The sequence below is a fragment of the Megascapheus bottae genome, chromosome 23, assembly GCF_031878675.1.
Source record: "Megascapheus bottae isolate mThoBot1 chromosome 23, mThoBot2.hap1, whole genome shotgun sequence".
In the NCBI taxonomy this organism is placed as follows: domain Eukaryota; kingdom Metazoa; phylum Chordata; class Mammalia; order Rodentia; family Geomyidae; genus Megascapheus; species Megascapheus bottae.
The window spans coordinates 10,418,873-10,431,947 of NC_143531.1; the positions used below are offsets into that span (position 1 = coordinate 10,418,873).

Consider the following 13,075-nt stretch of genomic DNA (forward strand, 5'->3'; position numbering starts at 1 on the left):
TGAGCCACAGTACCACTTCCGACTTTTTCCAGGTCTTCGTGCTAGGCAAGCACTCTACCACTGGACAAAACTCTTGGCCCCCTTTAATCTTTAATGAGTGACTACAAGTGTATCATTCTTGGCGGAAAGATGTCACCTGACAGAACACTTCATTAAAAACCTGAAGATCTTAGAATATAAACAACGCCATTGGAGAAAAAAAAAATAAATAAAAGGCTATATTCAGCCAGGGAGAATTGAAAGGCTTGACTAGGAGAAAGTAGAAGTTGTCTGCAGACAGTTCTTCCTATTCAAAATGTCAGCTACTGAAAATGAATGGCTACAGGGGAACTTGCTGCAGCAATTTCACAATTCTGACCCCCAAATGTGTATTTGACAGATGAACAGTTGACACCTTACAAGGCAACCTGCCAACTATCTTGAGATTGCAGGCTACTTAAAATATACGGAAAGAAGTTCAAAAGGTAGGACTGACTGATTTACAGACAAAAGGTGAATACTATCAGGCAGGCAGGTATTAATTAGAAAAAAAATCATTTATTTCTGCTCCTTTCACACTTCATACTGCTCAGGGGACAGTCCCAGATTTGCATCCACAGAAGCACACTAGCACTCACACTGTTTAAAGGCAAAAGCACCATCGGAGAAGCCACCCAGTAGTGGAGAGCTCTCGGCTCACAGATCTCGCCTCATGTTGAACTTCTTAAAATCAGAAATGTCATCTCCAAAAAAGGATGTGAAGGGGACTGTAAAAAATAATCACTTTATTCAATATTATAGTTTGAGAAGTGGAGTATTTTTTTTCCCCCTTCAAGAAATGAGAAACTAAGAAAATGCCACTTAACATGGTTGGGATATCAGAGCAGGTCAGTAGCAAAAAATACTGTGATAGAGTTGTCTCTGATACCAAGAAACTCTAGTCTGAGCTTTGATGTGCTCCCCAGGTTTTCACTCAGGCTTCTTTTCCTGCTCTTCTTCATTCCTTTTCGCATTTTCACAGAGGACTGAAACAGACTTTCAAACTTCTTTCACCAGAACAAGTCTGGAGTCCATTGATTTCTCCTCAAAAGGCACTCTATCCCATCAGATAGCCCCTGCAGAAATAGAATATATACATAATAAGTGAGCGGGAAGGAAGATTGGGAAGGGCCTGATTTTATGATGAAAAATGACAATCCCAACATAAAACTGTTAATCCACACTAAAATTTTAGCTAAGACCTTGTCCCCTCAACCCCAAAAAATAAATGACTAGGCCTCAGTTCTGTTATTCTTCCCCTCAAAAAAATAAAGCTACAAAGCAATATATTTAATGTATAGAATAATAAAAATAAGCCAAGAAAATGGTAGGTGAAAGGTAAGATTAAGAATCAAACTGTGGGGCCGGGAGTTTGGCCTAGTGGTTAAAGTGCTTGCCTAGCATGCATGAAGACCCGGGTTCGATTCCTCGGTACCACATACATAGAAAAAAGCCAGAAGTGGTGCTGAGGCTCAAGTGGTAGAGCTCTAGCCTTGAGAAAGTCCAAGGACAGGGCTCAGGCCCTGAGCTCAAGCCCAGGACTGGCAAAAAAAAAAGAATCAAACTGTGTATGGTGGTAAATGCATATCATCTTAGTAACCAGGAGGCTAAGGTAGGAGGATTGAGAGCTGGAGTCCAGCCTAGGATGCACGTGAGAACTTGACTAAGAAAACCAGAATCATAGCTTCTTGACAATTCATTAAGAATTAAACCTTTTGTAGAATTTGGCCTGGAGGGGCTGGGAGTTTGGCCTAGTGGTTAAAGTGCTTGCCTAGCATGCATGAGGACCCGGGTTCGATTCCTTGGTACCACATACATAGAAAAAAAAAGCTGGAAGTGGTGCTGAGGCTCGAGTGGTAGAGCTCTAGCCTTGAGAAAGTCCAAGGACATTGCTCAGGCCCTGAGCCCAAGCCCAGGACTGGCAAAAAAAAAAAGAATTTGGCCTGGATTTCTAATATCCCTAATTATTGTCAGAAGGGACAAAAAGAACAGGGAGCTACTCACAGTGAGAAGTCACTAAGAATGGTCATTTTAGAGGAAAAAAAAATTACCTCTAGTCATAATGCTGAAGGGAAATACATTTTGTTCATGGACACACATGGGTAAAAAAAGCCAAGAACACTTACTGGTGTCAACATTGTTACTAGCCATAAAGCAGGGTACTGAGGCAGGCCACTAATTTTAGAAATTCCTTTTGATTTCTATCTGTTTAAATGAGTGTTTTATGAAGTCTGAGTAACTCTTTTTCAATTCATAAATTACAGTTAAAATTGCTTATTCTGTAAAAAGTATTTAAACTTACGGCAGTTTCATTCTCATGAACACCCGTGCCATGAAAAAGCTCAATAGGACACAGACAAATCCAATGAACAGCAGAAGAAATCTGTTGAGCTTGGGAATATTTGGTGCGTTGGATCGGTCTAGGATTATGAAACCTAAACCTCCCATTGTAAACAGGAAGCTGGATGCGAGGCCTTCCATAATGTACTGTCCATTGACTCTGAAAGAGAACATGGCAACACAAATAACAATTCTAGAAAAAACAAGCCTCCCTTTAGACTAAAATTTTGATTTCCGTTGACACTAAAACGTTACTGTGCTGACCTCTTTTTTTTCCCCTAACTTTAACTATCATTCATTATTATTCTGCTCATTCATCCAACAAAAACTTACAGAGAGGCGTATATACCAGCCACTGTTCTAGTAGGTCCTAAGTATGCAAGTAATAAATGAAACAGACAGAAACCTTTGTCTTGGCTGGGAATACAACTCAGTGGTAGAGTGCATGCCCAGCTGCCTGGATTTACCAGCCCCCCCATTTCCCAGAGGAAAGAGTGCTCTGTCTTCAGAAAGTTTCAAATATTATGCTAATTTCTGCTTTCAATGTCAAATTACTTTTCAAATGATTTTTTAATTAAGCTTGAACTTTCCAAAATATATGTTTCTTGGAAGCTGCTAGGCGCCACTGGCTCAAGCTTATAATCTTAGCTTCTCAGGAGGCTAAGGACTAGAGGATTACAGTTCAGAGCCAGCCAGGAAGAAAAGTCTGTAAGACTCCATTTCCATTTAACTGGCAAAAAGCAAGACTGAAGGAGTGGCTCAAGCACTCGAGTCTAATTTTCCTAGGAATATAGTATTGTTCAATGGTCAGTTCAAGGACCTCAAATTTCTCCAGTGAAGAAACACCTACGGAGGGCACAGAAGAGGTGGGGCAAAAACTGAACAAATACAGCATGGTGCTCACTAGACAACTGGTAGGTGGGAACAGAAGAAAACTGGGAGCAAGTAAAGGGGTGACACTGGCTCTACAGTAAGAGCAAAACATATTCAAAAATAAAGAAATGTCCATAGAACATGATACAGAAGGTTGAACTAAAAGATTTCATTAAAAATGCATTGAGGGGTCGGAGCATGGCTTAGTAGTAGAGTGCTCGCCTAGCATGCAGGAAGCCCTGGGTTCCATTCTTCAGTACCAAATACAAAGAAAAAAAGCTGGAAGTGGTGCAGTGGCTCAAGTGGTAGAGCACCAGCCTTGAGAAGGCCCAAGGACAGCAGTGCCCAGGTGCTGAGAGGTGCTGAGTTCTAGCTGCAGGACTGGCAAAAAAAAAAAAAAAAAGGAAAAGAAAAAGAAACAAAACCAGATTCTAGCAGCTCACAGCTGTAATCCTAGCTATTCAAGAGGCTGAGATCTGAGGATCATGGTTCAAAGCCAGCCCAAGCAAGAAAGTCCCTGACACTGTTCTCTCCAATTAGATACCAAAAAGTAAGAAATGGAGCTGTGGCTCAAGTGGTAGAGCACTAGCCTTGGGCACAAAAGCATAGGGATAGCACCCAGGCCCTGAGTTCAAGCCCCAGGATCAGTACCAACAAAATAAAATAAAATAAATTTGCATTTAGTAGGTTCAAATTCAAACAGAACTAAAGAAGAGAGTATGAAAGGTCACCCTGCTAAAGAACTCCTATCAGCAGTTTGTTCCAGAGAACCACAATATGTCTATCTTTCTAGGATTAATATATACTTATATTACTTATTGACAGTATTAGGGTTTGAACTTAGGGTCTTTCCCAGCTGCTGAGCAATGCTACCTTCAGCCAAGGCATAGTTTATTCACCCAAAGTGTCACTATAAATATAAAATGCATAGATATTCAGGTAGATATTCACCAAGTGGGTTTTAGAAACCACTGGATAAGCTCCAGTGGTGTGTCAACATGAAAATGGAACTCTTAAAATCTCAAAAATCTTTTTTTTTGTTGTTTCTTTTTGCCAGTCCTGGGGCTTGAAGGCTGAGCCTAGGTACTGTTCCTGAGCCGCTTTATACTCTGCACAGCTTTACAGCAGCACTCCAGCTTTTTGAGTACTTTATTAGAGATCACATTCTCATGGACTCTCCTTCCTGGCCTGGCTTTAAACTGTAATGGTCAGAGCTCAGTCTCGTGAAGCTGCTAGGATTACAAATGTGAGCCCCCAGTGCCTAGCTTCCTATAATTTTTCAAACTGTTGATATAATAAATGCCTTAAAAGTGCTGAGAATATGAGTCAGTGATAAAGCACTTGTCTATAATATGTAAGGCCCCACATTCAATCTCCCCTACACTTCTAGGCCACATACATGGTCTGTCATACTTTCTCAAAGCAGCTACTTCATCTTAAAAGCAGTCTTACAGTATATAAATGGACACACTTAATTCCAATAAAATCCTATTTAACAAAAGAAAGTCTACAATTTGCTGACTCAAAATAGTCTATTCTCCTTTAAAGTGGAGACATATAATCATTGTAGTACTTTCTTTCTTCTTTGGTTGGTTGTAGGGCTTGAACTTGGAGCCTGATCACTGTCCCTGAGCTCTCTTGCTCAAAGCTAGTGCTCTACCACTTTGAGCCACAGTGCCACTTTTAGTTTTTGAGTGGTTAACTGGAGTTAAGAGTCCAATGGGGATTGTACTGCCCAGGCTGTCTTTGAACCACAATCCTCATATCTCAGCCTCCTGAGCAGACGAGATTACAGGCATGAGCCACTGATACCCAGCTTGTAGTACTCTATTTTCTAATAAATTAATAAGATACTTCTCTTATCCTTGGCTTACTTCCTGTCACTTCAGGATTCCATTTTAAAGCAAGTCATTGTCTAAAAGATAGATAAACCCCACAAGTTTCACTACATTTTCATTTCTTGAGACAAGGTATTGTTATACAGCCCAAGCTAAGCTTACACTAGCCCAGGGTAGCTTTGAATTTGTGAACCTCCCACTGTTACCTCCGAGTGCTGGAATTACACACACATGTCCGCTTCACAGTTTTAAAGAGGTTCATGCGCCCCAGCCACCTTCTTTCCTACCACCAAGTCATTCAAGAAGGTGCTCCTCACCTGTAAGCCAAGAAGGCTACTGGCCTCTGGTGTCCATGCTCGTCAGTCATTGAGCCAACACTTGGAGGTTCAACAATAACGTCATAAATTATTCCTGAATGTAAGACAATAGTACAGATGAACAGATGAGATTTGAATTCCTCTCTCTCTCTATTTCTCTTTCTGGGTTGGCCATGGAGCTTGAACTCTGGGCCTGGGAGTTGTCCCTGAGCTCTTCGGCTCATACCACCCTATCCCTTAAGCCATAGCGCCACTTCCAGTTTTCTGGTGGTTATTGGAAATAAGAGCCCCATGGAATTTTGTGCCCAGGCTGGCTTTGAACTGCGATCATCAGATTTCAGCCTCCTGTGTAGCTAGGATTACAGGCGTGAGCCACAGGCGTTCGGATGAATTTCTCATTTTTTTAAAAAACAGGATTACAATGTTCAAGTCCACTTATATTAGAGAAGCCTGCTTTTATTATATTATTATCATCAGACGAGGTCTAGGTAATCTTCTAAGTTCCCCAGAAACTATTCTGTTTTAGAATACCATCTAAAATCATTCTCATCTCTAAAAGAGGTTGACACCTCTTTATAAAGGAAAGTTTCATAAACTTTCGTAAAGGAAACTTAGTAATACTTGCTAAGACTCAAAGAATGACTCCACAGTAAATGATGTTTTAACATTAAAGGTTCTATGTTAGTTCACTAAAATGTCCCTCATATTCCTGGACTTGTTTCTATAAATTGAGAGATATGCTAGAGACATTTTCTTGTGTAAGTGTACAACATTTAAAAACACACCATCTGGCAGATGGGCGGGATTGGTGATTCACAGTTACTGATGTTAGTGCCCATGGTAAAATCCCAGTGTTGACTGTTAAAGTCTTAAGTTATACTGTCAATATCTACTCCTTACCTCCTCCACTGCTCTTAAACACCCTCACATCCAAAAGCACTGAAGGCCTGTCTCCCTTACCCCAGCCATGTATAACAAGGACACACACAAGAATTCCCTTACCTTTTCACCACTTTTCTTTTTTTTTTTTTTCCAGTGCCAGTACTGTGTCTTGAACTCAGGATCTGGGAGCTATGCCTTTTATACTCAGGGCTGAAAATATACCACTTGAGCCCAGAGCCCCATAGTTTATTTATTTATTTTTGGTGGTGGTGGTGGTGGTGCTCATGGGACTTCAACTCTGGGCCTGGGCTCTGTCCCCGAGCTCTTCAGCTCAAAGTTAGCACTCTACCACTTGAGCCACGGTGCCTCTTCTGGTTTTCTGGTGGTTAACTGGAGATAAGAGTCTCATGGACTTTTGTGCCTGGGCTGGCTTTGAACCACAAACCTCAGATCTCACCCTCCTGAGTAACTAAGATTTAGAGGAGTAAGCCACTGGCGCCCTACCATCCCATCTATTCTGCAAACTCCTGGTTACCTGCCTCCATCTCTTCTCCTACGGTCCCTCCCTTTAACAATGGTCAGAACTCCGTGCCCCCTTTGCCTTCTCAGGGACTGCATCCCTCTAGACATCTCTTTCCCTGTTCTCTTCAAGCTCTCCTTCCTCACATCAACCCTCCCTTGTCTTAAGACTTGTACGATTTCCTTTGCTAAAGGAAATCAGACCTTCTTCTGGGAAAAAAAAAAAAATAGGCAAACTCATCCTTCAATTATGAACAAACTTCAGTCTAGTTATTGCCACCAGGGATGGGGATCTTACGTAGGCTTCCAGTCACCTCCAAATTTACTGGACAATTTCCAGTAACCCTCAGTACCATTTCTGTGATACTCCCTGTTTCTCTGCAACCTGAGGCTCCTTGTCAATATAAAACTACTAAGTCCCTTAGGACATGCTCCAGATCCTTCTCTATATTCTCTCCTTTATTCAACTCCAGGGCTTTCCAGTCTATATGTGTTATACACTATGTATATTATCCCTAGCATCCAACCTAGTACAGGCTAAGTAAACTGCCAAAACCACTCATCTGTCTCTTGGTCCCACATCTAGCCACACTATTCCCTCTGCCTAGCATATCCTTTCCACTCCAAATCTGTATGTCATTTCCTTAGAAATCATGTCTAATCTAAATGATGCTCCTAGCTCTACTGTCTCCTAACAGCTTATTCATCTTCTCCACTGCATTATATGATATTTAAAACATCTGGACTATGACACTGTAAGACTCAGGTGGGCAAGATCATTATACTTGTTCAGTTATTCCCTGAATTAAATAGTTACTTTCTAAATGTACACTCATCACGTGTGTGTGTGTGTGTGTGTGTGTGTGTGTGTGTGTGTGTGTGTGTGTGTTTCAGTATTGGTGCTTGAACTCAAGGCCTTGGTGCTGGCTCTTCGCTTTTAAGCTCAAGGCTTGCACTCTATCACTTGAGACACAGTTACAGTTCCACTTCTGGAGTTTTGCTGATTGATTGGAAATAACAGTCTCAGCCTACTGAATAGTTAGGATTGCAGGCATGGGGCATCAGCACCATACACCGCAAGGTTTTTAGAGAGAATCCTGTCCAGTGGCCCTGTGCAAGCTATTTCATGATCTTGATCACTAAAGCTATCCTTTCTAATTTCTGCCCAAACAGTGGGGCAGACAATCTTTCCTGCCAACACAGAAAATATGGTGAGATAAAAAAAACTAAAGCTTCTAACACAGAATCTGCATTCCAGGGAAGTAATAGTTACAGGAAATAAATTGGCAGACAGATGATTACTAATTTTTTTTTTCTTAAGAAGCCATATACAGGCTGGGAAAGGCACTTGCCTAGCAAGTGCAACCTCATAGGTTCAATTCCCCAGTACCAAAAAAAGAAAAGAAAAAGCCAGCCACATGCATTTTAAATTTAATTTATTCAACTGTCCCTAATGTGCAAAAATACTCACACTGACACAATGCTAGACAGCATCTTAACAACGTAAAAAAATATTTCAAATGTAATCAGAAATGGCTAGGTACCAATGGCACATGTCTGTTCATACTAGCTACTCAGGAGTCTGAGATCTGAGGGTCCAGGTTTAAAGCCAGCTCGGGCAGCAAAGTCCTTAAAATTAATGTCTCCACTTAAACAGTAAAAAGCTGAAAGTGGAGCTGTGGCTCAAGTGGTAGAATACCAGCCTTGAGTGGAAAACCTAAGAGCAGTATACAAGACCTGAGTTCAATCCCCAGTAGTGGCACACAGATGCATGCATGCAGGCATGCACACACAAAATGTAAGTCAATTACCATACTTTGGATAAGGAAAGGGCACTATCCAGAGTTAAACTTGATCAGTGTCCTATTTCTCTCTTGGTACCAAGTATTCTCATAGCCTATTTAAGAAAATGCCAATAATACAAGGATTCCCCTACAAGTAGACCCACTTAAATATCCTCAAGGGCTTTATTTTTAGACTCCACGTTAAGTATACCATAATCCAAAATCTAAAAGCAGACGTTAAGTAAATCTTAGGAATCGTAACTTGGTAAGAAAGCGGCTCTGAGGAGTGCAGTCAGACTGCCAACTCACCACTACACCAGGCAACACCCCTTGGCAATTTGCTACTTGAAAAACTCTTGACAGTAAAAACTGTCTTGCTATTACTTTTTTTTTTTTTAAGATTTTCAACTTCTGGCTTTTGAATCACAATGTGTTCTTTAAATCTCATCTCCCGTCTCAAATACTGATCAAAACTCTTGGTCTCAGAAACATCAGGACTTTGGTTCACTGTCCTCCAAGGCTCCAGAAGCCAGGACACCGTGGAAATGCAGTGGATGAAATTTGACTTTCCCAAGCCCTCTGACATAACAAGAATCCAAAGTAATAACATTAAAAAAATGAATAAATAAAACCACCAATCTATGTTCAGCTCGAATCTCTGGACAAGACACTAGAAGGAGAGAACAGTTCTCTCCAGACTTCAGACAGAGCCTAGGGGCAATTAAATCTCCTGGACCTTAGCACCTGGGACCCCAGAATGAACCCCTGGAACTCCACTGTCCCCCTCCACCCTCGGGGGACAGCGCGGCGCCGCCCCTCCCGGGGCTGAGAGCCGGGGGGACCCAGGCGCCCCCCACCCCCCGGAGCTCGCCCGGGCCCCAAACCGCCCGTTACCTCCGGTGATGAGGAAGTAGGACACGACCACCAGCGCATACACCGTCATGGCCGACGGCATGTGCACCCAGGGCGGCTTCTTCAGCTTCAGATTGGGACATTCGAGCACCAAGAACGGGACCCGGTACAAGGTCTCCATGTTGGTGGCGGCAGGGCCAGCTGGCGAGCCTCCAGGCCCACGCGCCACCCGGAAGCAGGCCCGCCCTCCCTGCCATTTGCGCGTGCGCGAAGAAAGACCCGGCGGATCCACAACGCTCGGAAGTTAGGTTTATCTCTACAGAAGAAAAAGAAGGAATTTAAAATAACGCCTCAGTGACATAGCTAATCTTTATTATTTAATTCCTGCTTTGAGACTTCTACTCAAAAAGTAGCTTGAGTTATTTTAATAAGAAATTACTTGACTAGGTACCTGTAAGGACCTGCAAGAGCTTCCGACGTGGCCGAGTCCCACAAGCGGAGAGATTCGAATAGAACGGAGCCCCGCCCACTCGCTGACGCAAGGATCGTGGAAGATGATTGGACGTTGGACGCCCCAGGTTCTCAGCCCTGAAAGATGAATGGAAAGGTGGGGAGCGCTCCGCCTTTTTCATAAACATTCCCCTCCCCCTCCCCCCGCCCCTGGAGATCGAGAAAGCCCAGAACAGCTGAGTTTTTACTTCGCACTGTTAAATTATAGCGATGATAATAATAATAATAATTGTTCATAATTGCTAATGTTATCTAGGGGTTTGGAAAAAAAAATCCCGCTCAGATCTATCACATACATCAACAGGACTATTCCACAAGGATGCCTTGATGCACATACCACGAGAAGCGTAAAATGTTCTTCTGAATAACTTGTTCTCTCAACTTTGCTCCCTCCTTCACTCATAACGTAAAACCACGGTAATTTATAAGCGATTAAAAAATCCCTCAGGCCAGAAGGCTTCGAGTTGTCTTGATTTCTCCCCAGCTACATACGAACAGAAGTGACTCTTTGGGACTGTAGTATCCACAATATCTGTCATTTATCTGCTTCTCTGGGTCATACTGTTATCACTGCAGTGGGAGCCTAGATAGTCTTTTGTCTGGGCTACAGTTTACAACTTAAATGGATAAAAAATACAGGACACAACGAATCTGTCTTTGGAAGAGAGCTCAATGGCCTGAAGGTTTGGTTTTGTTTTTCTCTTTTCCTTTTCCTTCCCCCCCCCCTTTATTCTTTTCTCTTTTTTATTGTAATTAATAGAAGGGTTACATTATATTCGCCAGATAGAAGGTGCATTACTTAACAATCATTGCTACCCCTTCTCATGTTTTTGTTCCTGTTTCACTCCCTCTACTCCCTCCCAATCATCTTGTTTTCCCCCCTTCCCTTTCCTATTTCAAACAAACATATATACAGTATACCAGGTAACAAAGTTAAGTACAGTAACAACATGAGATTAACCATAAAGGCAAAAAAAAAGAGAGAGAAGAGAAATAACATAGTACATTAAGAACAACAACCCCACAAAAGAAATCTCTTATTTCCATATCCTAGAGTTCATTTCATTTAGCCTCATTCTGTATGACTTTATGTACATAGGTTTTGAGCTTTTGTAATTCTCTGCACAGCCCATATTTCTGCCACATTGTCTTTTTTCCCCTCCAACTTATACATGCAAAACTATGGAGAACACCCTATGTCTACTTGATTAGAGAAGAAAAATGGAAGGCTGGATTTACAGATAGTTCTTCCCAGTGCAATAAAATTTTCTGAAATTAACTGGCTTTGTAATACAGTCTCACTGTGGGGTAGTTTGGAGTTGAAAGGCAAGAAGACTTAAAGAAAGTTGTAAAGAAAAAAAAATGTATCCAATGGACGTAATTTAGCAGTGTACTCTGTCCATTTGGCCTGAAAAGAATGATGGCAAGACTTGCAAAATCTCTAGAAATGCGCTGATGTGTGGATACCACCTAATTGTTTGCCAAGATGGTCAGGGTATTAATTCAAAACAACACAATTGGTTGGAACCGGGACTTTGGCCTAGTGGTACAGTTCTTGCCTAGCATGCATGAAGACCTGGGTTCAGTTCCTGGGTGCCACACACATAGAAAAAAAGCCAGAAGCGGTGCTGAGGCTCAAGTGGTGGAGCTCTAGCCTTGAGAAAGTTCAAGGACAGTGCGCAGGCCCTGAGCTCAAGCTCAGGACTGGCAGAAAAACAACAACAGCAACAACAACAACAACAACAAAACAAAAAAAACAAAAAAAAACAAGCACAATTGGAAAGTTATTGAGAAGGTCTAGAAAGAAAGGAATGTGCATAGAGAAAAGTGGTGCTGGTGACAGTAATGTTTATTATTCATTGCTCCATCACTCCCCAAGCGTAGATGAGCTCTGTTAACAGCTAAGGAATCCAAGATCACCCAGACATAACTCCTTCAAGAAAATTATGCAGCCAGGCATTGGTGGCTCACTCTGTGAGGCCAGTACACAGAGGGTGAAGCAGGCAGCTGATATTAATGAGTTAGAGGCCAATCTTAGTTATTTAGTGAGGCTCTGCCTCCAAAGGAATCAGTGAGAAACACACACATGAACACATGTAAAGGTGAGACAAAGCAAGTAGGGACTGTTTTGGAAAGCATCATAGATCGCTTTTTGGAAGTGGTGAAAGCTGCTAACTCTGAGGAAGAGGCACACACATGCTATCGAATGTGGTGTATAATGACAGGAAGTTCACAACCTAGACTTAAAAGAGAGGGAAGAGAACTGAAGACAGCTGCCTTGGGAATCACATAGTGAGAAGAAAAAAAGCACCAGGTAAATGCAGGAGATCAAAGGTGCAGGAGAGAGCCAAGGGAGACTTAGCAAAAAAGCTTTAGAATGGGAAGGTAGGTCCAGCAAATCAGACCAGAGTACAGCTGGAGGAAGGAAGCTGTCACGTTAGATAACTGGGTTAGCCAGTGAGCACACTGACAAAAGCTAAGATTCTAACCTGCCTGGTTTCTAAGTGAATGCTCATAAATGTTTGATGAATTAATTCATTAATGTCAATAGTGTGATGACATCGGAGAGAGGGGAGACAAATTGGGTGGGGATTTTAAAAAATTATGACTGTGAATTAATATGGCCTGGGTCAATATGCATGGCCAGGTGTTAAGAGAAAGAGACAGCTGAGATGGGGGCATAGAGGAGGTTTTAAGATGGAGACTTGAGCTGGGGCACTGGTGGCTCATGTCTGTAATCCTAGCTACTCAGGAAGCTGAGATCTAAGAATCACAGCTGAAAGGTAGCTGGGGCAGGAAACTCCGTGAGACTCTCATCTACAACTAACTACCAAAAATAAAATAAAATACAGAAGAAGAACTCTGGTTGAAGTGGTAGAACACTAGACTGGAGCAGAAAAGCTCAAGGATCCAGACCCTAATCTCAAGCCCCTGGACCAGCACAAACAAAAACAAAATGAAAAATAGGGAAGAAAGAAAGAAAAAGAAAATTCATGCCCACACGATTACAAAACTTTTTTTTTGCCAGTTGTTGGGCTTGAACTCAGGCCTCAGCACCTACCTTGGGCTTTCTCAAGGCTAGAACTCTACCACTTGAGCCACAGCACCACTTCTGGCATTTCTATGCATATGGCCCCATGAT

General features: G+C 42.1%; 1 protein-coding gene across 1 annotated transcript; it reads right to left on the reverse strand.

Annotated features, from left to right (window-relative positions):
• Positions 1–517: 517 nt before the first annotated feature.
• Ostc (oligosaccharyltransferase complex non-catalytic subunit) lies at positions 518–9,663 on the reverse strand. Its single transcript, XM_090356703.1, has 4 exons — positions 9,466–9,663; positions 5,387–5,480; positions 2,321–2,518; positions 518–1,094 (listed from the first exon to the last, which is right to left on the reverse strand). The coding sequence occupies exons 1-4, from the start codon at positions 9,602–9,604 to the stop codon at positions 1,076–1,078; spliced, it is 450 nt and encodes a 149-aa protein (XP_090212829.1). The 5' UTR covers positions 9,605–9,663; the 3' UTR covers positions 518–1,075.
• Between the last annotated feature and the right edge of the window lie 3,412 nt (positions 9,664–13,075).

What these genes read in the sequence shown, in the direction of transcription:
- Ostc (XM_090356703.1), bottom strand. Translation starts at nt 9,604, where the DNA reads ATGGAGACCTTGTACCGGGTCCCGTTCTTGGTGCTCGAATGTCCCAAT. An exon ending in CTACTTCCTCATCACCGGAG is followed by an intron (nt 5,481 to 9,465) that starts GTAACGGGCGGT and finishes TCTTACATTCAG; the next exon opens with GAATAATTTATGACGTTATT. An exon ending in GTAGCCTTCTTGGCTTACAG is followed by an intron (nt 2,519 to 5,386) that starts GTGAGGAGCACC and finishes GTTCTCTTTCAG; the next exon opens with AGTCAATGGACAGTACATTA.